General features: G+C 34.3%; 2 protein-coding genes across 2 annotated transcripts; both read left to right on the top strand.

Annotated features, from left to right (window-relative positions):
• Positions 1-244: 244 nt before the first annotated feature.
• LOC120627069 lies at positions 245-2147 on the top strand (the record flags this gene model as incomplete). The annotated part of the gene is made up of 2 exons (XM_039894914.1): positions 245-440; positions 1016-2147. Coding segments are annotated over 2 exons (486 nt in total), but the record flags the coding sequence as incomplete, so codon positions are not given.
• A 1260-nt stretch (positions 2148-3407) lies between these two features.
• Positions 3408-16420, top strand: LOC120627068. The gene is made up of 6 exons (XM_039894913.1): positions 3408-3420; positions 13057-13107; positions 13194-13559; positions 14083-14334; positions 15467-15625; positions 16161-16420. The coding sequence occupies exons 1-6, from the start codon at positions 3408-3410 to the stop codon at positions 16367-16369; spliced, it is 1050 nt and encodes a 349-aa protein (XP_039750847.1). The 3' UTR covers positions 16370-16420.
• The last annotated feature ends 9639 nt before the right edge of the window (positions 16421-26059 follow it).

The raw sequence follows: 26059 nt of genomic DNA, 5'->3' as shown, positions 1-26059 counted from the left end.
GTCGGTATTAATAAATCAAACAGTGAGTTCAAAACATCTTATTGCCTAGTGTGAGGTTTTCTACCTACATCTACTTTCTCTGGCATATACTAACAAGTTTCTGTGGCATCAAACTGCGCCACCTAGTTACAATACTGCGAAACATAAAACAGTATTGTCATTAGATGGCGCACTTTCATTTTGATTCAAACGAAAATCTCACACTTGGCACTCTGATACATAAAACGATAATCCAATGTTATGATGCGTGATTGTGATCCAAAAAACATCGCACAATAACACTGTTCTGCGTTGTAAGGCTCGCTCTGCATCCCAATTGGATGCGTTTGTTGCAAGTCCACCGAATCTTCTTTTTGTAGCACTCGTGCTTTATGAATTTGTAATCGCCGACGTGCACTACCATATGTCCACGTTTGGAGAGGCCGAAACGAACTATAACAATAAAAAAAAAACTTTAGCACATTCAATTATAAAGGTACAATCTTAGAATATAAATCATTTATATATATATATATATATATATATGTAGGTACGTGCCATGTTTATTATTATTTATATAGTGTTTGGGTAGTTAGCAATAATAGTCCTAAAGTTATCTATAATCTCGATATATCAAGACACATAGTGGCGTTAAACATTTAACCATTTATTTATTATATTATATACTGTAATGTTATTAGTCTAAATTATATCAGCTATGTATACAAGTAAATTAAACACATTTAAAATATTATATGCTGTTTTATTAATCATCACAAAATATTTAAGTACTCGTATTTATAAATGAAAATACACACATATACATCATAAAACCTTGTAGACTTTTAGATTTTTTTGATCTGTTTTTTAAAATCTGGGTTTAAAGTAACAATTGTTTGTTGACTAGAATTCACGACAAATAGGGCACAATATTGCACCCTAAACACCCTAGATGGCTACAGAAATCATATTTTGTATCCATTTCACTAATTAAGGGTCAACTGAATTAGTGCTCTATTTATCGTGTAGTCTAGTTGGCACATTACACGTGTCACCATCTACAGATTATTAAAACATTTGTACATTTCAGTTGGCTTGATCGGAACGGGAATCGACTGTTTCGCATCATATTGCCTCAGCAAGCAAGGGAAGATGGGCATCAACGTTGGAGGCTACAGGTTCAGATTCAACGGCTGCGCTAGAAACGGGAAGATCCGATGGAGGTGCTCCAGAGGTCCATGGTGTAAAGCCGCCCTTCATACTTACAGGGGCAGGATAGTGTACATACAGAGCACACATAATTGCGGCCCTAAGCCTCCTAGCTAAGGATCATATCATAAATCATAATCAAATAATATATTACGAATAAATATTCTTACAGTTTATATATCTATCACATGATAGAGTGGATGTATTTGAACTCGAAACATTTCTTCTTCACATCCAGATCTATCACAGACTCTGTTGATATATATAACATAATAACTACTTTTTTGTCAAGAGAGAGAGGAGTCCTGTTAAATTCCAATATAAACGGTGGCTTTATACGGCCACAGTTTATATTGGAATAGCACACACACGGTTGGCTTTTCATTCTTCGACTGTGTTGGGAATCAATTTAAATTTTCGGCTATGTCTCGGTTCTATTAGTGAGAAAGTAGATGCCAACATACAACGCATGATAAATTAATAACTATTACGTAATAATACTATATTAGCAGACGTTTATTTTAAATTTAACTTTTTTTCACCAAAATACACCGTCTCGAACCGGCGAAGGGATATTGTTAGGTACCAGGATATAATGACTAAATAGCGCACATATTTATTGTTCGGCTATGTATTTCACTATATCGAAACGTCACTAAAATACTTAATTGACTCTCGTGGTGATTTTAGTCCACAAGTGTTTTTTTTGTGATACTTCTTGTACAACAAGAGCTCACAACTGAAGGTTAAACCATGCTCTAGTATTTTTGTAACTACATAATATATCAATAGAAAATAAGTGTGTTACGTAGTATAGACGATGTGTATATGTTATATTTTAGAAATGTACGCTCGATGGGATATTTAGGAGTATTTTTGTAATATATTAAATCGATTAACCGACAAAGAAAATTGAAAATAACGCCAACCTTTTTTTTTCTTCAACCATCAACGATTAAATATCAACTTTATACTCTATTTGAAATAGTACAAAATAATGTAAAATCAATCATATTAATTATATTGTAAACATTATAAATTAAATAATTGTAGCATGTTAAGATAAATTATACCAAAATAACTTCGTAATTTAAAACGAATCATAATGTTTTAATTATTAATAATAATAATTATTTTGTGTCAAATACTACAGGGTTGTATCTAACTAAATACAAAACAAATAAAAACGATTTTCCTTTACTAAGACTATGAAAAAAAGAAATACTTGTATATTTAATTATTGTATTTATTGTATAAAAAAATCAATTTTTTATATTTTCTATGGTTTTTGTGTCGTCCCATAAAATTTGTTCAATAAATTAGTACCTATTATACATATATAATATTAACTGAAATATCTTCATGGTATTCGGATAATAATTCTAAGGAGAACCTACTTGGGAATGTGTACCGACAAATACCAAATTATTTTCCTTGTCCTCTTCGGGCCCTCTTCCCCTAGGTTATAAAACAAAAAGTTGTAATAATATTTTTTAATACATATTCATGGCACTTTATTTTATTCGACGACAGCAAATAATATTTGGATCATATACAGGGTTTTATTGCTGAACCAGCAATTTGCATATTTATTTTTAAGATTAATTATTTAAAATTTTATATATAAGGAAAAGTATATTATAATTAATAGTATCTAATCACACCTATACAATAATGTGTACCTGTAAATAATAATGGAAAGTCAACATTATTGTAAGATAAACTATCTTTGGAAAATAAGGTTTATTTTAAGCTGTTATATTTAATTTCACTAATCTGTACAAAGAGTGGTGATAATTTTATTGTACACAATCTAAACTTTATTTGATTGAAACATAGATAGCGTTAAACCGGGGGCTATACATTTAAGCCATGCATAGGTACAACCGAATTTTCACCACTAGTAGATATAAAATATTAAGGTACGAATATATTTACACAGTTTTAAGTTAGATCGAAGACATTCGCCCTGTCGGCATGGTCAGTTCACAACCAATCAGAAGATGCGCTCTTTTATCAAGTTTTGTGATTGGTCGCAAGTAGAACGCGTACTCGGGCTGAACGCATTAGTTTGGCCTTACCCTCAAACAACCTTTTAGGTATATTTACATAAACAACGATGTTATATGATATATTTACATAATCAACGATGTATTAAAATGTTCTTCCGGCACGGAGGTATATGTTCCGTCAAATGTTTTCAACAGAACTCTGGCACAATGGCTATGGCAGGTATACTGCTGGACCACTCGCAAACTGTCAAGCACCACAAACGCTTTGCACCTCGGGTAGGACACGCAGTTCCATCTGGAACTTTTGTTTTTGCTGTAATATAGATAGCGCCCATAGTAAAATCGCACCTTCATGTTATTCATTGTTACAAGTTCACCTGAAAAATATTTTCTCGTGAAAAAAAGTCTTTATTACCTATGGATTTAAAAAATAACGTAAAATTTCTTATAAGTAATATATATATATATATATATATATAGCATTAGGCTGCAATAACTGGATGTTAAATAATGAAGCAGCCAAATTCTAGCCTTGCCTTAAGAATGCCTAATCACTCTTGATTTCTCTTGGTAGGCAAAATGGAAGCCAGAAACAGCTGTTCGCAATCTTGGAGTCATTTTCGAATGTCGAAAACTGTTACGTCACTGCAAAATGTAGCTAATTTTGCTCGTTTCGTTTTTGCTAAAACGCTTACTGTAGAAGTGAGGACAAATTTGAGCTTTAAAACAAACTGCATAAATTCCACTTTGCTCGGACTTCTAAGAGTTTCGATACCCGAAATTCACCTTTGATTACGTGCGTATAAATTTAATACAAGATCATAACATATTTTTGATAGTTACCTAACTGGTTTAAAAAGATAAGATTTTTTAAACCTACGTCTGTTAGAGAATCTAGAATCCAGAATATATAATTAAGGCTGGGGTTTAAGATTAAATTACTAAAGCGAGGGCAAAAAAGGGCAGTCTGCAAATTGCTGTCTGGGTCTGGGCAGATTGCTGACAAAAACCTTGCTTGGTGCCTTACAGGACCGCAAATTTGAACTATGCGGAATAATATTCCTCCTGCACTTTATGCATACTATATACTATGTACATACTTTTTATTTAGTTTCACAAACTCTTTATGTGTTTATGTGATAAGGGACTGGAATGGTCTGTTAAACTGAACTTCTTATTTATCAGTTTCGTGTGTTACTTTGATACGGAAATATATTGGTGGCTATGGATTATTCTCCTTGCTGGGGTGAAAATGATAACGGCACACGAAATTCATTTTAAGACGTTATTGATGTCATCAGTATATAAACATTGTTAATGCGCAAGTTTGAATGGATGGATGTTTGTTAGTAAATAAAGCCATTGCGGCTGAAAGGATCTAGATGAAATTTCATGCTTCTTTTACTCTGGACAAATGAACGGTTCCCGTGGGGTTATTTGTTTTTGCTTTTTAGAGAGATCGACACTTTTTTTGTATAGTGATATATATAATTCAGGGGTCACAGAATACATAGACTTACACAACAAAATTTCCCACAACACAAAACAAAGTTTCATCTAATCATACAAAAAATAAACAAAACGACATAAACCTGCTTTAAAAGTGTGTTTCCATTGAAACCATGATTATTATCAGGACCTAAATAAATATCAAGTTTGCGCTTTACCACAGTTAAGAGTATTCATCAGTAGATTATTTCAACAAGTCGAGTAGATACAAAAGATATTCTCGTATCTACTTTTGAGTTTATACCGAAATCTGAAGAAATCACTTTGTGAAATAACCTTTCTTTTATTTACTTTTCAAAGTTAAGAATAATAATACCTAGGTACATTCAGAAAGAGCATAGCTATTATAATAAATGGTCACAAATACTTGAAACAATTATTTTCAATATTAGTCTTATACATGAAAGAGATTCAATACAATATCTTATACCTACTAGCGCTATTTTTCTATTGTACCTACCAAATGTACAAATTGCTTTAAGTGTTAAGACATAAGACTAAACAGAAGCGGTATGTGATATGATGTGGTAGGCGTACAAGTACAACTGCCATGTTTATTTCTGCCGCCAAGTCGCCGGTGTAATAATAGGCACATGAGGCGTAACACTTATATCAAGTGAGCCATCTGCTTGGTCCTATAATTATTAAGATTCAAAAAAAGGCGTCCCCTTTTTAATTCTCACCGGGACGTACTATCTTTATGATAGCGTAAACACTACTGGCAAACCCGCACGCTCGTATCGTACCGCAATAGCCGCTTGTGTGAAATAATGTGCTCGCGCGAGCAAACCGCTACCGCCTCTGTTTGGAGAACGCTTTATAAAAAACATATAAAAGCACTCCGATTTACACATAAAGCTTAATTTGCTATAATCCGCAAAAAGTTAGAAAAATCTGTACGGTGTAATTATATATTAGAAATTTTACAATGAATAATTGTTAAATAAAGATAAAATCTCCTGAGAATCCTCCGAGGTCGGAGCGTATCGTACGTAGAGTACATTTAGGACGATCTGTTTGGTGTGGGACGAAAGATTGAGAAACTATGAATTGTTCTTCTGTAAATTAAATCTGTTTTCCGAACGGTGGTAGTCGCTTCAAACAGACATACCTACTTGACGTATCAAAGAAGTTGCATTATATTAGTTGCAGATAAATGAATTTCGATTCGTACAGATGTTTTAATGGGATAGGTAACGCCTGCTTCTCCAACACTCCGGTATTTCAACTAAGTAAGACTTCTGTTTAACTTAATATAACGTCCACTCGCGGTCTTCATAATTTCCTTCTTGGGGTGGCAGTGTTCCGGGTTTATTTCGCGTATGAACATATGCTCGTCCACTTTCACATTCGCCCTGCAAGCCCCAGTGGCTGTGCACGCCCATTTGACCAGATTTCCGCATTTATTTTTCTTATAATACGTGTAACCGTCCACTAGAATCATTTTTCTTCCGGTTCCATAATGCATTGTTATTATTTCAGCTGCAATTATTTACATTAATTAAGTAACTCTTCAGTACTTGGTACGAAATTAGCATTCTATCAATGGTAGAGTCGTTTACGAATAAAATAGGTCATATAATATTCCTTGTTTTCGCCACTGAAGGTATTTATTAATTTTTTAAAACCTTAACCTAGAAGCGAAGCTTTTCACTTTCGAATCGACTTGGCCATTGTCAGAATGCAAATCTCTAGTAAAATGCACCGTAATAATTATATGTCGTCTTTTAATGTCGAACTAAAATAACTCGATGACATCTAAAGTAGATGCGTGTTAAAATATTCTGAAAACAATAGCAAATGGTACCTACTAAATAGCTAGTCGAACGTCACTTTTGCATACAATAAAAAAAAGTGATGTTTGACAGCAGTGATCGCGAAATTTACGCCTGTCGTAAGATACGTAATCACCCTGGCGATCGGTAATTACTCTCGCGTCTTCTGGCACGAACTCTTTAGTATATTCTTTGGATACAGTAAGAGTGATTTTATATACTTACTACTGTGTGACTCGTATTAATAATGAAGAAGAAATAATCCGTATGTAGAATGTGGGGCCATTGTCACCAATATTTTTTCATATTCAGGCGAAAAATAGAAACAATGTGGATAAACTGTTATTTATGGTCACTAGTTACATGCAAAACTCTTACGAGTACGTAATATGTCATGATCGTTGATTATGTAGACATTGATGTGGTTATAGAATAAGTCTTCAAAATTACATGTTGTTCTTGCGACGTCCTCGCGGCGAGAAATTTATCTTGTGGTTACGCCTTTGCATTCAAGGTATAATTTTCTTGGTAAACAGGTAACGTAGAGCAAATATATTGACCGAAATTATGCCTGCGGTAGGTCTCCGTACGCAGTGATCTGTCACCTCCAATCACTGGTGATTATTGCGTCCGCGGGATTCCCCAGATGCAATATATTCGCCGAGTTTTCAACCAATTAAAATGCGTCGTTAACACATGAATTAACTGTATGTTTAACTCTTGTCAGAGAGTGTTGATTATAGTCTAAACCGACCTTCGCTTGGAAGCGTAGGTACTCTTATTCTAAGGTACCTTCAGAAGGCCTAGTGTAAAACTCCTAGCTTTTGGATCGCATGAAATTTTACTACGATTCGTATGGAATAGTGTCGTGTAATGACAATACTTCCCTAATCAAATACGAGTATGGTAACTCGAAAAAGCGCCATTTAGTGACAAAACTGTTTCCCAGTATAGTAACGCTACATACAAATCGTAGCTAACTTTCACGAATCACGAATAGTTGAAAATCGCACTCTAGGCACTCGGGCTATTAGAAAAGGATAGTTACAACAAGATCGTAAAAAGACTAGGGCGTAACCGCAATGTAACGATAATGCTAATTATTCAGTTATAAAGCCTGAACACGAAAATAAAAAACCTGTATTTTTGTTGCCACTTTTACATTGCAATAGTATATTTGACAGAGTAAGTGTATGGAAAAAAATAGGTCCATTTTTGTCCGCAATATGGCGGGGTTATTTATTTTACTGATCAGGCTTTCTACATTTAAGTTGAAACTAATTGAACGTCATCCTTTTCACAATGCTCTCCTCTGTGCTTATAAGGATGGCACTAGTTATTAAATAATTGTGTACAAAATGGATTAGCACTAATGTATAATGGTACACTTATATATTATATTGTATACTTGATTGTGTTAGTGATATTGTTACCGATGTTAATTGTAAAAATAACCTCTCTACCTCTTAACAAAGTGACACTTTCATACGTCTCCTGTGGTTGTGTATAACATATTATAATATAAAGTACCTCTATTGTGGTAGTGATCAAATATATTGCCAAATTATATTATTCAAAAAATTATCTTTGTGTAATTGATGTTTGTAATAATAAAACTAGTCAAACAAAAATTTAGTAATTTAGTTTCATTTTAAGCACTACTAGCGGATACCGTTGTGTGCTACTATGCCAAAAGAATAAATTTAAAACAATTGGTGTATTTGTTGAAAAATGATTTTTGTAGTGAACACTTCTCTAGGCGCGTTAAGCACTTTTTGCGTGAACAAAAATCGTGGAACCCTCGTCATCATCGGCCGATTCGTGAACGCTTTCCATGAGCTATACATTTATTGCGTATATATGTGAATAGATTATTTCACTTCTATCGGCAGTCGCAAAATCTAAGCTACTGATTTCCATGGAACTTTGTATTCAAGGTAAGAAGAGAACTTTGCACAAGGAGCTTCATTCCTGGCTACCATGAATTCCGAAATGCAAATTATTATTGAAATAATAGCGTTATTTCATTATGTATTTTTCTGTGCAATAACATGGTTGGTATAGATCGAGCTTAGCGAAACATTAGGCTTCTCCATTAATGCTCATTTCAGCCTCAGATCGCATAGTGTTTAAACGAATTTATTTAACAGCTGATTGGCGCAGTTTCTCAGTGTCCGGGTGTTTATTTTAAGTATTTATGTATATTATTCATAAAAAATATCCATCAGTTTTCGAGACAGGTAAGAAAAAATAATTAATTATTTATGATGAAAAACAAGTCAAGGTGATCATTTTTATATTTTTGTGCAACATTATGTTTTAAATGATTGGTAGAAAAAAATGACTTAATTCACATAATTACACGTTTATGAGGCATAACTATGCCTGTATATAATACTCTGTATTATTTGCCATGGTTTTCTGTTTACCATCTGGTGGGCCATCTGCCTGGTGCATTAGCTGTTACCAAAAAAAAAACTGAAAATTAAGTAATAATAATGATACACAAGCAAAACAAACAATAAAACAATTTAAACAAAACTCCTTTTTACACTCTTATTTATTTATTTTTATTTATTTAAAATACTTTATTGCACAAACTTAGAAACAATACAAGAAACACACAAGAAAAGAAAAAACAATTAAAAAAAAAAAAAAAAATACAGTTGTGTGCAAAGGCAATCTCTTACAGACAACCCTTGGAAGTTCTCTACATTCAGTATCTTCAGTTTAACATAAGAAGATCTTGGAGGCTAAGTCCGTTCTGCAGCTGATTCTCCGAGTCCAAAGAAAATGTCACACTGCTAAATTATTCCAAAATAAAATATACAAATAGACTTAGAAGCTTATTTTGAAAAATAAAAAACTTGTTTTTGGGAACAGTATATTTATTGAGTTTCAATGATACAGTATGAAATTATTAGTTTTTCAATAACCCTATTTGAAGATTACAATGTCTCTAACTTTAAATACTTACGACAGGACTTTCCTCCATAGATCCATCGGTCTACCACATATAGCAAAGGCAGCAGAATGTGGAATGAATGTCTCCTAGCTAGCCGTAATAGCCTAGTAATTTGGTTTGGAAGTTGGTAAATCAGTTTGGTTACGCTATCCTTAACTTATTATAAATACGTAAATTTGTTTACCCTTCCTCCACACACTAGCTAACCAACCAAACAACTTGATTTTAACATGGAGTTAGGTTGAATGGAAGGAGAATAACATAGGCTACCTTTTTATCTCAGGACAACAAACAATTCCTACAGGATTTGTAAAAAACAGTAATAAAAGCAGATGAAGAATGCTAGTTATTTATATACAGGTAGAGTCTTGATTTCATTGGATGGAAGGTTTGCTTACATGTGACTCACTGAATGTAAAACTTAAAGGTCTACTTCAATGGGTCACAAGTATAAAATAAAAACATTTACTCTTTTGCTCTTTTTATTAGTTTTTTGCAGCCAAAGTTTAGGAAACATTGCAACTTTATATATTGTATTCAATTAAAAAATATCTAGAACATGGTTTTGAACTTTGACTAGACAATGCAAAGTAATAATAACAAAATTCTTTACATAAACATATTCATAAACACAAATAAAATAATTATGTAAGAGTAGTAAATAAATGATTTAATGACCGATTACAGGTATAGGTATAATATAACTAGTACAGATACCCCCCTCCCCCCACGCAGCACTCCCTAACAGGTTAGCAAGCTACCTACTTAGACTGCATTATCAACTTACTTTGATGAAATTGCATTCAAGGGTTAATGTGTAGTCAAACAAACAAAATGCTGCTTAGATTTATGTTGAGAGGTCTCTATATACTTCAATCCTACTAGATACAGTCAGCTACTATTTTAATATTTAGCTCTAATTTAGCTCTATTTTAATGAAATACTTCACCTTAATTGGCATAGTTGAGCCAGTATTTTACGTATGTATGTTTGAATAACTACTTTCATGCATTGTTGCAAATATTATAAACTATGATATTCGGTTATATGTATTTCTTCTTTATTGGTTGAGCATTATCAAGTTGGAAGACCTAACAGAGACCATTCATCTAAGAAACATCCTTTTGTTGTACATCACTATCACATAAAGTAATATGGCAAGTTTGATGCTACCCGCACATTTAATTTAACTGTTTTTGGAGATTAACCTGTCATTAGTGCCGAAACTGTGGTACAGCTAGCATGGCTGGAGATGAAAATTATATCCTTTGAGTATGTCCACTTACAGAGAATGATATTTAACTAACCACCTCTCATCCTCTCAAGACATGGCATCAGAAAAAAGAAGAAGTTTACCACAGTTTAATATTACACATAAATTAATAGGATATTATTTCCACCCATTGGTCCAATTTGTACTTTTACCATAGAAAAAAATGTTGCTGCCCACACTAGCCTAGCCTTTCTAAATATGGTGCTATCCATTGGACAATAGTGAAAAAGACAGCACTACTTTAATATCTGTCATGTTAGTTTACTTTAGAGATTGAATTGGCATTATTGAATGTTCTTTTAAACTTAAAACAGGATTTTCCTTGTGACAGATACATGCACAAATGCACAATCTTATGTTGGCCTGACTGAAGTAAGTTAAGACTGCAAATAGTTTTCAGTATTTTAAGGGGAAATTGCATTTCTGAGCAAATCCAAGCCAAGTAAATTTGTGTGATATAAATCTGCCTCTAATATGTTTTAATCAGTAAACATAGGTTTCTTATGATTATGAAAGTCTCTTACCACTTCAACACCGTATGTTTGCATGTTTATAACTGATATGCATCCAGTTTTCTGCCTGGAGGAACAACACCATTGCTCTGCACCACACTGTAGTCTGCTCTTGAACACATATGTGTATCCTTTATATAAAATATGATGCCCTTTCTTTGTTGGCACACACTGAACTAACTCATCACCTGCAAGATTTAAATTATCAATTGCATTGTAAACTTTTTGGAAGTTACTTGAATAAACTACAATTCAAAACACCATGTTTGTACACAATAATCTTTATTTCATATTCAAAATACAGGTTTTTAATACATTTTAAGTTGAAAACTATGTTACAAAATTAAATGTAATGAATATGAAATGCGACTAGAATAGACAGAACATTGTTTTTTCGACTTCCTAAAAGTTTAGGGAAACCGGAAAACAACAAATTGCTTTGGTACCTATTGGCAGAACTTGTCAATGAGACTTGTCATTTAAGACAGCTGCAGACATTTTAAGGATGCGTTCAGTAATTACACACCAAACAGTCCGATCATTGGGATCGGTGTGTAATTACCAGTCTAGTCAAAATAATTCTATTTATATTTTAAAGAATTTATGTTTTCCAGTTAAAAAAATATACAATCACTAAGCTCTTATTTCAAAACTATTTCACGTAGATAAGTAATTTGTCATACCCACAGATATTTTACGAATATTAATATTTAAGTTTTAAATACTGCACTCTTTTTCTAGGACCCATTTTTGGTCTATCGCAAAGAGGAAATCCTGTGATTAAAATGGAAGGATTTACTTTTCTCAAGCAAAGATCTCAAGGAAACAAAGTGAGATGGGGATGTCAATACGTAAACAAAGGATGTAAAGCAGCTATTTATACTCTAGATAATTTAATTATAAAAACAGTTGGCACACATAATACGTTTATTCATGAATCTTACCATACGCGTGGTATCATTTGAGTATAATTTTTTTTTTTTAATTACGCTGAAATTTTGAAATTCATAGAAATCAATCTAATTCTTGTATGGCTTTCATATTCTGTGCCAAACAGGGCACAAGGCTTGGTTGGTTTTTGGACGCAAAATTATTATAACTTGCTGTCAAATGTCAGATTGACAATTGACAATTGATATGTGAAATTGGTATTCCAAGTTTTGTTTGTTATTTTATCCAAAAACGAAATGTTTAGAAGTTTAAATTAGTAAAATTACTTGTTTTTAAGTGTATTTATAAGTTTTATTATACTTCAGTATGATATAATGTCTAAGAATACGATGTGTTGGGGTTATTTAAACAACATTGTCGAATGTGTTTTGGTTTGAAAAAAGGACTTTTGAAGTTTGAACGATGATTCTTATATTACAGTGTTTAGTCTCCTTTGCAGTTACAGGTCCTGAACAAAAGCAATCAAGTGCTTCAAGTTTTAGAACACTGAAAGAAGATTCCATAGTAGAACATCTACATAGTTACTAGCTGTTGATATAATTGTAAACATATGGTTTATTATGCTTTACAGCATATTTATACAATAATGTTCTACGATACATGTTAGAATGAAAATAACAATTACCATCCCTATTAATAATAAATAATATAAAAACTGCTTTGACTTAAACTTTTCCTTTATAGTAGATTAAAGTTATAAAATTACAAGGTGTATTTTATTTTTGAAGAACTCATAATTTTCCTTATGTTTTACCAAGTCATTTGGTATATGTAACAATTATCCCATTGGTGCTGAAATTACCACTATGATTTATATCCATGTTTTACATTTATTGTTGTGTCTAATGTGTATAATTTATTTTTATTAAAGTGAAGTTACTTAAATTGAATTACTTTTATTTTTATCCCAATCCTGCAGCAGGTAATGTTGTCTAAAGTGCTAAAAGTATGCTGTATAATATCAGATTAGTTGCTATTCAATTATTATAGTGTTTTAATGTTTTGCAGAACTACCAGAATGGATACCGATATACTATGTAAAGAACAACAATGAGGAATATAGGTGCAATATATGTGAAGACATCATCAGAGCAGATCACAACCCATCTGAACCTCTGCAACACATTCAAAATGTACATAAGGATATCTACGATTTACACAAGGATTGGCGTAAGGAGGAACAGGATGCAGCAATTGGATTCCAAATTGAATTCCTCCAGTTGAATGAAAAAGATGATCTAAAACCCCAGCCTGTGATGGTGGAACAGATTTGTGAGGTTACTGGTGATATGATAAAGGTTGAGCAGAAATCGGACAACGATGAAAACTTTATGCTGGTGCCGTCCAAAATGAAAAAGAACAAAATGAGCTGCGGTAAAAATTCTGTTTGTTGTTTATTTTATAGTGTCACTTAATTAAACTAAAAAATTTGATTAACTGAACATATTATGAGCACTTACGATTATATTGATTGTCTACAAATATCAACAAATGCAAAGCAGTTGATTTTAAAAGAGTGCACCCAATCAAGGCATTTGCTGTTATATTCAAATCTACAGTCACTTATGTGCAATAACAAATTTTACAGTTCTTTTCAAAAGGGTATCATAATCATTACAATAAGCATTATATGCATAGTTATTCTTATGATTTCAATGTAAAATAACCCACAATATCAATACTTATTTGTTTGTTTATTCAGTTAATCAGGTTTATTAGGGAGAATAAAGTATCATTTTATATAATATTTTTGATAAAAATATTTTTTTTATCTTTGTATAAAACTACAAGTCTTTAATTAATCACTGACATTTTTTTTCAACAATTGTTGCTCTAGCGAATAAAATCATTTACATTTTCTTACAATTTATAAATATTACAATGATTTTATTTACAGAGTTTGGTAGAAAACGCAGCTGGGTGTGGAAATACTTTGACAAACTGACCAATATAATCTATCGTTGCAACCTCTGCCATGTTGTTCTGTCCATAAAGGGATGTAATACTAATAACATGAATCGGCATGTCCGTACAAAGCACCCAAGTGTGTTTAAAGCAGAGGTGGAAAATAAGCACGAAGACAGTTCCAAATGTGACATGGATTGCTTAGTGGACGTGGGATGGAAAAAAGATGATAAGAATGCTTTACGTAAGTTTTAATTTTTTTTTATACAAATGCCCTTACCTAGTGGACCTGCAATGTATCCACAACAGCAGTGGACACCCTACGCTTGATATGAGGATGTGTCTAAGCTGGAAACTTTCTAATGTCACCATTGTAGTAAAATGATCTCAGAGGAGCAGTTTTGAAGAGATTGAACTCAATGTCATCTTAACTGCTACCAAAGCACTGTTACTGGCACTATCTATGGTTATAGTAAAAATGATGCTCAAAATTAAAACTACAAGTACTTGTTATTTTAAAACTAAAGCTATAACAACTGTTCCGAAGGCGTTCTGGTCTAACAAGAAGCCCTCGACATACAAGGTCTGGTTATTCTTTTAAAGAGAACCTTGCCCCATCATTGTGAATAAATAACAATTGACTGTATGTTCCCTATATTTATATTGTTTTAGGCTAACATTTTCATCTACACATAGTAGGTTTTTAAATGCAATCATTATCATCATCATTCTTCTTATTCTGAGGATAATAATAAGCCACAGAAGGATAAAGGCCTTCTCTCTCATAGAAGAGAAGGATTAGATCAAAATTCAAAATTCATTTATTTCAAGTAGGCCTAATACAAGCACTTTTGAAACGTCAAGTCTGTCCGTGTGTAGTGACTCTACCACCGGTTCGGAAGGCAGATTCTACCGAGAAGAAGCCGGCAAGAAACTCAGCAGTTGAAATAGAAGAGCAGGATTAGACAGTGCCATTTTCATGACTTCGGCGGAAAAGATTACCTATTCACCTTCTTTTGACATTTAGGTATTTCAAATTACCACGGTCTTTTTCCGCCTATGTCTAGAGGCGACCTGTGTGATGCTGTCCGTCCACCTATGTCTAGAGGCGACATGTGTGACGCCGTATGCCCACCTAGAGAGTTTTACCCAAGGCTGCTATTTCTGATGCGGGATCGCTATTCAAGCTACCAGCGTTCATCGGTTCTACGAACTATTGTAGCCCGCTAATTGCAGATATGAGGAAACGATAGCGCATTGGGTAGGAGCTCGACTTCACTTTCGGGGGCCCGAGTTCGAATCCCAGTGGGCCAGTAATGGGTTGATGTGATGATAAATTGCAGATATAATTAAACAACTTCGCAATCTGTTGGCAGATTTAATCAAGCAACGTCGCAGCTGGATATGGTCTTACTTCAAGCGCCTTTCGAGCACTCTGGCACAGTGCAAGCTCTGCCACCGAAACATCTGCCACGGCGGTAACGCCACAGGGAACATGAACCGACATCTCAAGATGGTGCACAATAAAACTGCGGGTAGGTTAATTTTTTTTTGAGTGTTCAATTATACACAAAGAGTGTATTTTTTTCGGTGTAAGTAAAGAGAGCTCGGTTAAAATATAATGGGCATATTCAGAGCGCCACCTAGTAGAAATACTGTAATACTGCAACATTTTCTCTCCATTTCATACGAATAGGAATTTACTTTCTCGCGTTTAACTAGGTGGAAAATATCACATAAGGCACCCCGTTATTTTCAGTATGTGACGACCCTGACTGAGCTCTGGTAAGGTCTAAGTTGGAGCGTGCTTGCCTACAAAATGTCTATTCAGTCATGACGGCCTTAACCCTTCTCATTCTGAGAGGAGACCCATGCTCTGTAGTGGACCGATAATGGGTTGTTGATGATGATGATGATGACTTTCTAACAGGTTATCCCGCTACCATCTTAGACTGCATCATCACTTATCACCGGGTGGGATTGCAGTCAAGGGCTAACTTTAAGTGGAAAGAAAAAAAATATATATACGCTACTTTTTACGATACTAAGCTGTTACTTTTTTTTGCATAGGTCCAGATGACCACAACTGGATATGGAAAGTGTTTGAGAACGAGGAGGATCAGATCGCCTGCAAGATATGCCAATTCAAATGCGTCAAATTCGACGACACCGAAAATAGTATTAAATGTATCCTGCACCATCTTAAAACTGAACACGGTGTGGTATCGAGCGATCAGATCATAACAGAGACGGAGTATGAGATAGAAAATGTTGAATGATTTTGATAATCCATCATTAAATAATAAAATATAAACAGACTTTTAATTACTTTTCAGCCGTAAATATATTTTAAGTATATTAAAATATATAATTATTAATATATAATTTATTAATATATTAAAATATTTAATTGTTTATTTTAAAACGTCTTTCGAAATAAAAAGTAATTAAAAGCTCGTTTACACCTTAAGATAGGTAAGAAAACATGTACTATATGTGATCGAATCAGAAATGAAGACGTCTGTAGAAGGATCTACCGACAGACTCAGTTGGCTGACTGTGAGGCTGAAGTGGCTAGTGATGGAATTTTGGTATCCCAAGGTTGTGTAAAGCTTAGTTTATACGAAGCCAGCATGGATGGCAGTCTCACTAGCCAATGCTGGCTAGCTATTGGCCTCATATAAACAGTTTTTCAAGCCGAGCGAGAATAGAGTGCTTACCTTCTATTCAAGACAGTGGCCAGTGGTGTCTTGAAAATAAGGTAAATTTACCATCCATCGCTGTCGTGCTGTGTATAAAGTAAATTTTATGACATTTTGCTAAAAAAAACAGGAAGAAAACGTGAGAGATACGTGGGGCAGGTAAAGTCATTTCTTTAACAAATTGTCAAAAAGTCGACTTTTTCTATTGGCACGGCAGATCGGTTGACGTGGTTATGTTGATAATGGAGAAAATTTATTCCACAGATTTTATCTCATCGTATGAAAAAAAAAAACTATTTTATTTTATGTTTTTAATTTAAGTTTTTGAAGTTAGGTCTATGTTTAAACAGTAGAGGCTTTTGCACATGGCATATCAGGTTAACTGCGCTTATGTAAAAAATTACTTTTGTCATTTAAACGTTGCTGTCAGTTGGGTGTGTGTAAAACACTGAATAATGGGCCTATGTATTTATAGTTAAGACTGCACCGCGTTTGAAAATGTCGTCATGTGTAAAGGCTCTTAGAGTTTGTTCGTTTTAAGAAAATAGTGAAAAATTTGACACGTATAATAATATCAGTAATTACACTCAATGTTTCTAACTTGTCTTATGTAAACACCCTTTTCATTAGGTACCTTGGCGTAAAATAAGTTTTAAAAACATACAAAAAAAAACAAGTGAGATAAAAAAATGAAAAACAAATAAAATAAAAGATTGTTTACACCTTAACATAGCTAAGAAAAAATAAACTATTTGTAATCAAATAAGAAAAGAAGACATCTTTAGAAGGATTTGAGTTACAGACAGCTAAGTGGGTTCACAACCCAGGCTGAAATGGCACGTGATGGAAATTGGGTATCCCAAAGGCTGTATATGTAAAGCTTAGTTAACACGAGGTCATCATGGATGGCAGTCTCACTGGCTGCCAATGCTGGCAATACCTAGCCAGCATTGGCTGCCAGTCCTCGAAACATAATTTAAAAAAATCTATGTACGTAATTGCGTTTTTATTATTTTTTTAACAATTCAATATAAAATTTAAACTAAAAAGTAACGAAAAGATAAGCAGGCGTTACTTTGCGAAAATCCATGATATTTTATGAAAATTAAGCTTAATTTGCGAAAAGCAGGAAAATCTGTATGGTGTAATTCATAATTTCTTCAATCCTTATACTCCACACCAAACAGATCTTCGTCAATGTACCCTCAATGCACGTTTCGTTCCGAAACCGGAGCATCCTCAGGAGATGTTGACTTTACAATGAATAATTGTTAACATTTATAGTATAGTAACTTAAGCTTAATTTTCATAACGAAAAGATTGTTTACATTATAAGATAGGTAAGTAAAAATAGACTTTACATGTACGGTCGAAGTGTCGAGTAGTTAACAGAATTAGTACCAATATTTTCTTAATGCGAATAAACAGTTACGTTTTTATTAATTAATAAATTAATGTGGGTATTTATCAATTTTACAGTTTTATAAAATGGATTTGGTGGGGTTCGTTTAATTTAGTTTCTTTCCTTAATTTAAGATCTTATTGTAGTTTTTAAGCAAGAAAACGTGACGTTTACGTTTATCTGTCATTTTGGATAGTCAACCAATCTACCAAGCGTCATGAATTGACAGACGTTATATTTGTTAACTTGATATTTTCTTAGGGACTTGGTAAAGTGTATAGTTTATGAGCAATAATAAGTTAAATATTAGTTAAATCATATATATCTATAAAGGCGTGCACACACGAGCAACTTTTTGCCTTGCCACGTCGAGTTCAAAGAATCTCCTGCATTTATTACCTTTTCAGTCAGGTTGACGTTTGTTTCAAATGTCGTTTTCATATAAAATACATAATTGAAATAATCATACTTATGTGTATAACTTTTTAGGGATCTGCATACGAAGTTATATCATTATCTCTTCCTTGCGGAAAGTTTGTAAAGCAAAAATGAATAGTAAAGAATTTGCGATTCTAAATCGAGTAACATATTGTTTATTTTACTTTATCATTATATGTTTTAAGTTAGTGGTATTTATTCCTATTCAGAAATTTTCTTAATGTTGCTAACCGACAGCGACCGTGAACAGTCATTCAAATTTAACAACTGTTGCTGGCAAATTTTGTGTTTTGTATAAAGTCGACTGATTGGCTACTTATTGAAAAAGTAAATGAACCAGTTAGCGGGGTCTTTCGGAGAAGAAAGTTTCTCGTGTGCGCATGCCTTTAATTTTATTGAAATGCAGGGCACATAGTAATTTTTGTGTTATAGCAAGTGTCGGGGATGTGTATAGAGAATTTTAATAAAATAAAATATGTTTAATATAGGTATTTAAAACTTTTGAATTTTATCCATCAACCCAAAACATGAGTTTTGTATTTTGGCATAGTACGGACGAACGATGGACAGACTTAAAGTGGCTCTTGCCAATCAAACCTCAACGCAAAAGTTATGGGTAAATTATTCTATTAACTTTTATATAATCGTAGGCAATGATAGACGAATGGTTAGGGCTTCGCTTTCATTTTCTGGAGGCCCGAGTTCGAACTTCGGTACGCATGTCAACTTTTCTAAGTTATCCGCTCTTTACGCAATTATATATTAGCTTCTTTAACGGTAAAGGAATCAAACATGTGAAAACCTACATGGCTGAGTGTTCTCCATAATGTTATCAAAGGTAAATAAATAATAAATAAATATACGACGACAATACACAAACCGCCATCTAGCCCCAAAGTAAGCGTAGCTTGTGTTATGGGTACTAAGATGACTGATGAATATTTTTATGAATAATATACACTAATACTCAGAATATACATATAAACACCAAGACACTGAAAAACATTCAAGCTCATCACACAAACATTTTCCAGTAGTGGGAATCGAACCCAAGGCCTTGGGCTCAGTAATACGGGTTGCTGCCAATCGGCCGTCAAAGGTGTGTGTAGGCCAACAATCCACACTTGACCAGCGTGGTGGTGTACGGGCCAAACCCGTCTTAATCTGAGAGAAGATCCGTTCCTAGCGTTAGCCGGTAATTTTTTGCTTTGAAGTGAGTGTTATATTTATTGTTTTCGAAATTATTCCTTACAGCTGAACTAGTTACGATTGTCAACGGGAAGCAAGTAATACTGCTTGATGGTCACACGTATTACAAGAAAAACAAATGCGGGTCCTTATTCCGTAGGGCGTGCACCGTAGACGCGAACTGCAAGGGTTGCGTGAAAGTTGACGAACAGCTTTACATCTACGACGCTAACCCGGAGCATTGTCATCCGAAAAGGAGTTTCGTCAGGACACCCACTGGGCGTTATATCTTTGCTCGTAAAGTAACCTAGATAACTGGGCGACTACTAATACAATAGTATGTCAGTGGTTGAGCAATGATTAAAAGTTATGATGAAAAAATATTTTCTAATCTCTAATTTAAAAACGTTTATTGAAATTAAACAATTTGAAAATGAATTAAACTTCCGTTGTTTCCCCTAAAAATACTCATATTCATCTAAAATTTATAAAAACTTTAAAACTATTGTACCGGGCACAGATCACCATGACCAGGAGAATAAAAAAAAAGTCATTGACATATTAAGTGCTTGCGCAAAAATGGAGATGAGCGGATGATTCATACCGAAATCGAAAAAAAAACAATCGAGTAAAGTAGTCACAACTGGTATCTAACGGATTGAAAAGATACAGAGGACAAAATGAAACAGCGCAGAACCCAAGTGGCGCGGAGAAGAACACTTACTCTAGAATAAGTTTGCCTTTTCTCCTGCGGATGTCGTCAAAGGCGACAAAGGATATGATGAAGAATGTACAGCAACGTCTTCTTTGCAACTACTATCATCTACTGTACTAACCAACCTGTCTGCCTTGAGTGGTCATTCTGGGCATAGCCCGTTAGGAGAAGCCCTTAGTTAAGCAGTGGTCTGTTAGGTTATTGATGACTGTAACAAAGTTCATTAGGTATTCAAAGTTAATAACTAAGAGTTAAATAAATTATTTAAAAAATGATCGAAAAATAGTTTGGAAATACAGGTAATTCTTTCTTTATTAACACAAAGTAGGGGATACAATAGAATATTCGAGAAGGCTCTATTATTTTGAACTCTGGCATATTATGTTCATTTCTTAATCACCATGTCCTAGACCTTTTTCCAAACTGTTGACGATAGTGGATTTAGATTACTTATACATACATAACTGATTTACAGATCCATATATGAGAATACGCCATAAAGTTTCAAGGGAAGAAATGCTGGTAAAAAGACGAGCGGCACAAAAAGCAAGGCGAGATAAAATAAAGATGAATGCCGAAGCTCATGCACTTTATAAAAAAAAAGAGAGACAAAGATACCAGGAGAGAAAGAATGGTAAAAAGCTTCTACAAATAACAGATATGTCACCCAGGCAACAAAGTATTCAAAGAATGAAGTGGAGAAAAAACGCTAAAAGTGTCAGGGAGAGGAAACGTCAAAGAATTAAGTTGGAACGACGGCTATCCGAGAGTCCCTCTCCAGATAACTCCAGTCTACCGTACAGGGCATTTACAAGGAGTATCAGGGGAAAAGTGTTTCCTGAAAATGATATGCCTGGGACGATTTGAGAATGCGATACTTCTAATACTCAGTAATGTATCATCAATTAAACTTCGGATTTTTGTGGGCCTCTTCGAGTTAGATTATGCCTTCAAAGCCGGTAGTAAAGTCGCTATAAACAGACAGACTTGACGTTTCAAAAGTGCTTTATAAAGTGACTGAGTAAGGAAATACTTTAAATAAATGACTTTGGTCTTTGAATTTTATTAAAGCTGTAAAATCAAATTTAGAAGAAGTTTTAATTTCTGTAAAAAGTCGGTTATCTTGTAGATGAAATAAGCTTATAAGTGGAATCAAATGTTGTAAACTTCATAGATCCGAATGTTTTATGGCTACGTACCATTTAGGATTAGCAAAGTAACTACTTTGTACAAACCCTATTTAGTTTCGACTGTGGCGCTGATACATATCTGAAATTCAATACTCATACTTAACTGCTAGAGATTCGAGTCGGCATCTCATCTGGAAATGCAGCAGCATCGTCTGGACTCGTTTGTTATCTCACTTCCTAATGATGCAGACTTCTTCAAACTACATATTTATAAACAGGATATAATGCTTATTATGTGATAAACGACTAAGACACCGGGTGCTATCTTTGCATCGTTCGACTTCATGTAGGACTGCGGTGCATCGATAATGCATGTCTGGCAAATATGAATTTATAGTTATCAAAAGTTTAATTATTTACCCACTTTATAAATTAACTGTAGCATTTGCGAACCGGAATGTGCCAGTGGGTATGCCAGATGCAGAACATGCATAATACCCAACAAAAACCTGAATTATCATCAGGTTTTTGTTGGGTATGAACCCAAATTAATTCAATTCGCTTTGTATGTTCAGATACAGCTCCTGATGAAGTTAAATTATCGGCCGGCATTATACCAGGAGAAGAAAGTGATAAATCGCAAAAAATCGAGGAGAACTGTCCGCCTCTTTCGCTAACCGTTAGCTTAGATTCCAAGAAAATTGTAAAACTGGCGCAGCACGAGGCCATCAAAATTGGATGTTGGGTCATAATCTCTTACCGTGTTAAAAAATCAACAAAAAGCTATCTTGGCCAGATCATCAACAACAATGGTGATGGTACTTTCGTTGCGAAGTTTTTAAGGAGACTGAAAGAGACTACTAATACCTTTACATGGCCAGACAATGACGATGAGGACTGTATTCCTGAAGATTCGATTATAAGAATACTTAATGAACCCAATATAAATCGAAGGGGTCAGCTTTTATTTAATGACATCCAAGACATTGCTCTTGAATAAGATTGCAATTTATTTAGAAGTAAGTTAAAGTTTAAACAATCTGAATGTACCTACGACAATTTTTGTTATGTTTTCAATTGATCTCAATAATCTTAACAATTGTTTAACTTTATTGCACTATTGGCTTTTTTCTACGTGTTGCACTTGCCATGTTTCAATTTCTGTTTAACTGTAATTACTGCGTAGGAATTTGTTTTTTTATAATTTTGGAGATCTATCAAATATATAATTTTGAGGGAGAAGGTCTTACGTTTAATTTACATCAATTTATTTCGTACTTTCATTTGAAGCGGATTTTTTAAAATTTATTAAGAAATAATTTTTTCTTCCACACGTCCTTTACTATTCAGCCGGTAAAGCTTTTGGATATCTTGCTGTTCAATTATTAAAGAGGCTTCCTTTTCTGTACTTTTCACGCAATTTTATGAAATGAAATTTGGTTCGCCGTATAATATAAGTGCATTCAGGCATTTAAAAATTCTAGTGAAATTCTGTTTCAATAAATACCGTTGATGTTTGATAAAAAAAAAATTGGTATTTTATTTAGTGAAATATAAAAAAATTCAAATGCATGTACATAATTCGGAGATGCGAGCACTCATGCTTTGCCAATCAAGCCACGGTTCTTATACCACCGGACTTTTATTAGTTTTACAGCGATACTTTTATTGCACACCACAAAAAGTACATAAAAAAGAAAAGTGTAACAAAACAACGCATACAATTTGGCGGCCTTATCACTTCATAGCGATTTCTAGTATTTCGTTATCTAGTAGGTCTTGCAGTTTCGATCCACTTTTCACAGATCCTTATTACAGTGAGAGACTTAACAATGTGTCCCACATTGTTTTTTTAATTTTAAATTTTCCTTCCGGATGCACTATAAAATGCATTCAGGGTGTTGATGAAGCTGCCCCGCTTTTTTAGCGCATCAGAAAGGAGTTTGAGGGAGTTGATTGCTTTTACGCCACAATTATCGCGATCATTGCTGTCAAACGTCACTTTTGCATACAAAAAGAATAAAAAATGACGTTCGACTATATTGTAGTAATGTGTTTTTTTACTAACAGTAGTATGCTTGAAATAAAGATATATAATTATTATTATCGTAATGTAAATATCTTCTGGATAATTCTAATTGTAGCCTCAGTAAACGTTGTAAAGTATAGAGAAAATACTGTATCAGTATATAGGTCAAGGTTAAACTGCCCCGTTCTTTGTTATTTGTACCCATGGTATCTAGCTTGCGCAGCGTATGACGTCACAGTCAAAAGGTCGCCCGTGATAACACAATGAACGGCCTTGTCGCAAAGCTTCATATCTCTGAGTGCCTATCTTGATATCTGTGGGGCCTACGTATGGATGCGCATGCCGCATATTTAAATAGAGCTTACTGTTCTCCGCGTACTTTTTCTTATGAATACCTATACTACTTAGAATTGTCAAAAAGGGTTAACGAGTCTACCGGATCCTAGAGCTGGCAGTTACTTTACCTGGCAATGCTGCCAGCATCTTAGGCACTATGCTCGGTGAAATTTCTAAAACGTTTTAGATTTCATTTACTTCTATTTTAGTATATAGGTAATTTTTTGTTAATAAATATTTTAACCTATATATAAACAATGAAATATATATGAAAATGATTATGCAGTCTTAAGATTGTAGCGGGTTAACCTGTTTAGGGGTTAGGCAGTTAGTTATATTTAAACCCATACACCAAATGGTATCTACGCCAAAACTTACCAGAACGCTAAATGGCTTGGGTCTACCTACCCAAACGATTTAGCGGCACACGGACTAAGCCTCCTAGTCATATATATTTTCCTATACAATCATCCGCTATCCGCAACCCAACTCACCGCGTCGCATCTCCTCATTTTCGCTTAGCTTTTTTTTCGACTGCTCTACCAAACTGTGTAGTGTGGTTTTTTGCGATGCTACTTTATCGGGAAGGCAACGTCTGCCCGTGGCTCAGACCCTGGCAAATTAATTTGGGGAAGCGTTTTCCCCGTGCCCAAAGGGCGTCTTACAATAGAGGCTCCGCACTGGTGCCTTTTAGGATATACCGGAGTCTCCGATCACGTGAGAAGGGCGGCCACCGAGGTTGTTTCAGTGAGTAGAAATGAGACCCAATTTCTCCCCTAAGAAGTCGGGTATCGACGTCTGACGGGTCAGGCTAGTTTTATATATACATATTTGTTATACTTCATAGTTAATAATTCATATATGTTTTTCCTTAGCCGAACTCATAACAATGGTCAACGGGAAGAAAGTGATCCTGCGCGACGGATTTACATACTATAAAAAAAACAAGTGTGGGAAGCTGTACAAGTGGGCGTGCACCGCGTCCGCGTCTTGCAAGGCGTGCTTGAGAGTGGACGACGACCTCTACATTTACCACAGCGACCCGATCCACAGTCATCCTATGAAATCTTACGTGCAGACTTCGTGTGGACGATACCTTAGATTGTAATTACATGCTTATTTCGGCCGCCAAACAGCCACGCTGTGTTACGGTCTGAAGTGCTTGGTTCCTGGTTTATTTACAGCACGGCTAACATGGGCAGGAGACAACTATCTCCCCGGGAAAGGATAAATAAATATACTACGACAATACACACATCGCCAATAGCCCCAAAGTAAGCGTAGCTTGTGTTATGGGTACTAAGATAACTGATGAATTATTTTATGAATAATATACATAAATACTTGAAATATACACGCCCAGCCACTGTAAAACCTTTATCTTATAAAATTTATATCAAAAATATCTTCTCCCACACCTTTATCAACTCTCAGAGCACTGGCGCACAAGTGAAAATAATATTCCAATAATATATGTGTAATAATAAACGTTGGTAAACTTCTCCTATTCCATGTTTGTCATATATGGATATAATCGGGGGATATCATTTTTGTCTCCTGTCTGTGCTAATCCTGCAGACACATGAGGCTTGTCACATACCTACTACTTAGGTTGATGGACACAGGGCGGTTCTTTACAGGTGTTCCATTCATACCAAGCGAACTACCTTGTGGTTTTGACTAGTTTCCTTTATTTATAATAATTGGTAATAAATAATTAAAAGTATAATAATTTTAACTGTGTATTTATTTTAAGTTTTCATAAAAATGAAGGTGTGCTCTTTTGGAGAATAGTCTTTAAACCTTTAATTTTTTTTAGTGGAGAAATCCACATGCTTTCTTTTTTATATCAACATACTTTTTCATCACCGCGCCGCATCACCCGCCAGCGCTGTTACTTCGAATCCTAATGATCGTAGCATACAATCTAGTGACAATACTGTTTCCCATTATTATAACTAGATGGCGCTCTTTCCTATTAAACATTCACGCCATCGCATAAGTAAATGTAGTTCAAAAATATCACACT

Source organism: Pararge aegeria, chromosome 10 (assembly GCF_905163445.1).
Source record: "Pararge aegeria chromosome 10, ilParAegt1.1, whole genome shotgun sequence".
NCBI classification, from domain to species: domain Eukaryota; kingdom Metazoa; phylum Arthropoda; class Insecta; order Lepidoptera; family Nymphalidae; genus Pararge; species Pararge aegeria.
Note: the sequence above shows the minus strand (reverse complement) of the source record. Positions and strands in the feature narration are given on the sequence as shown.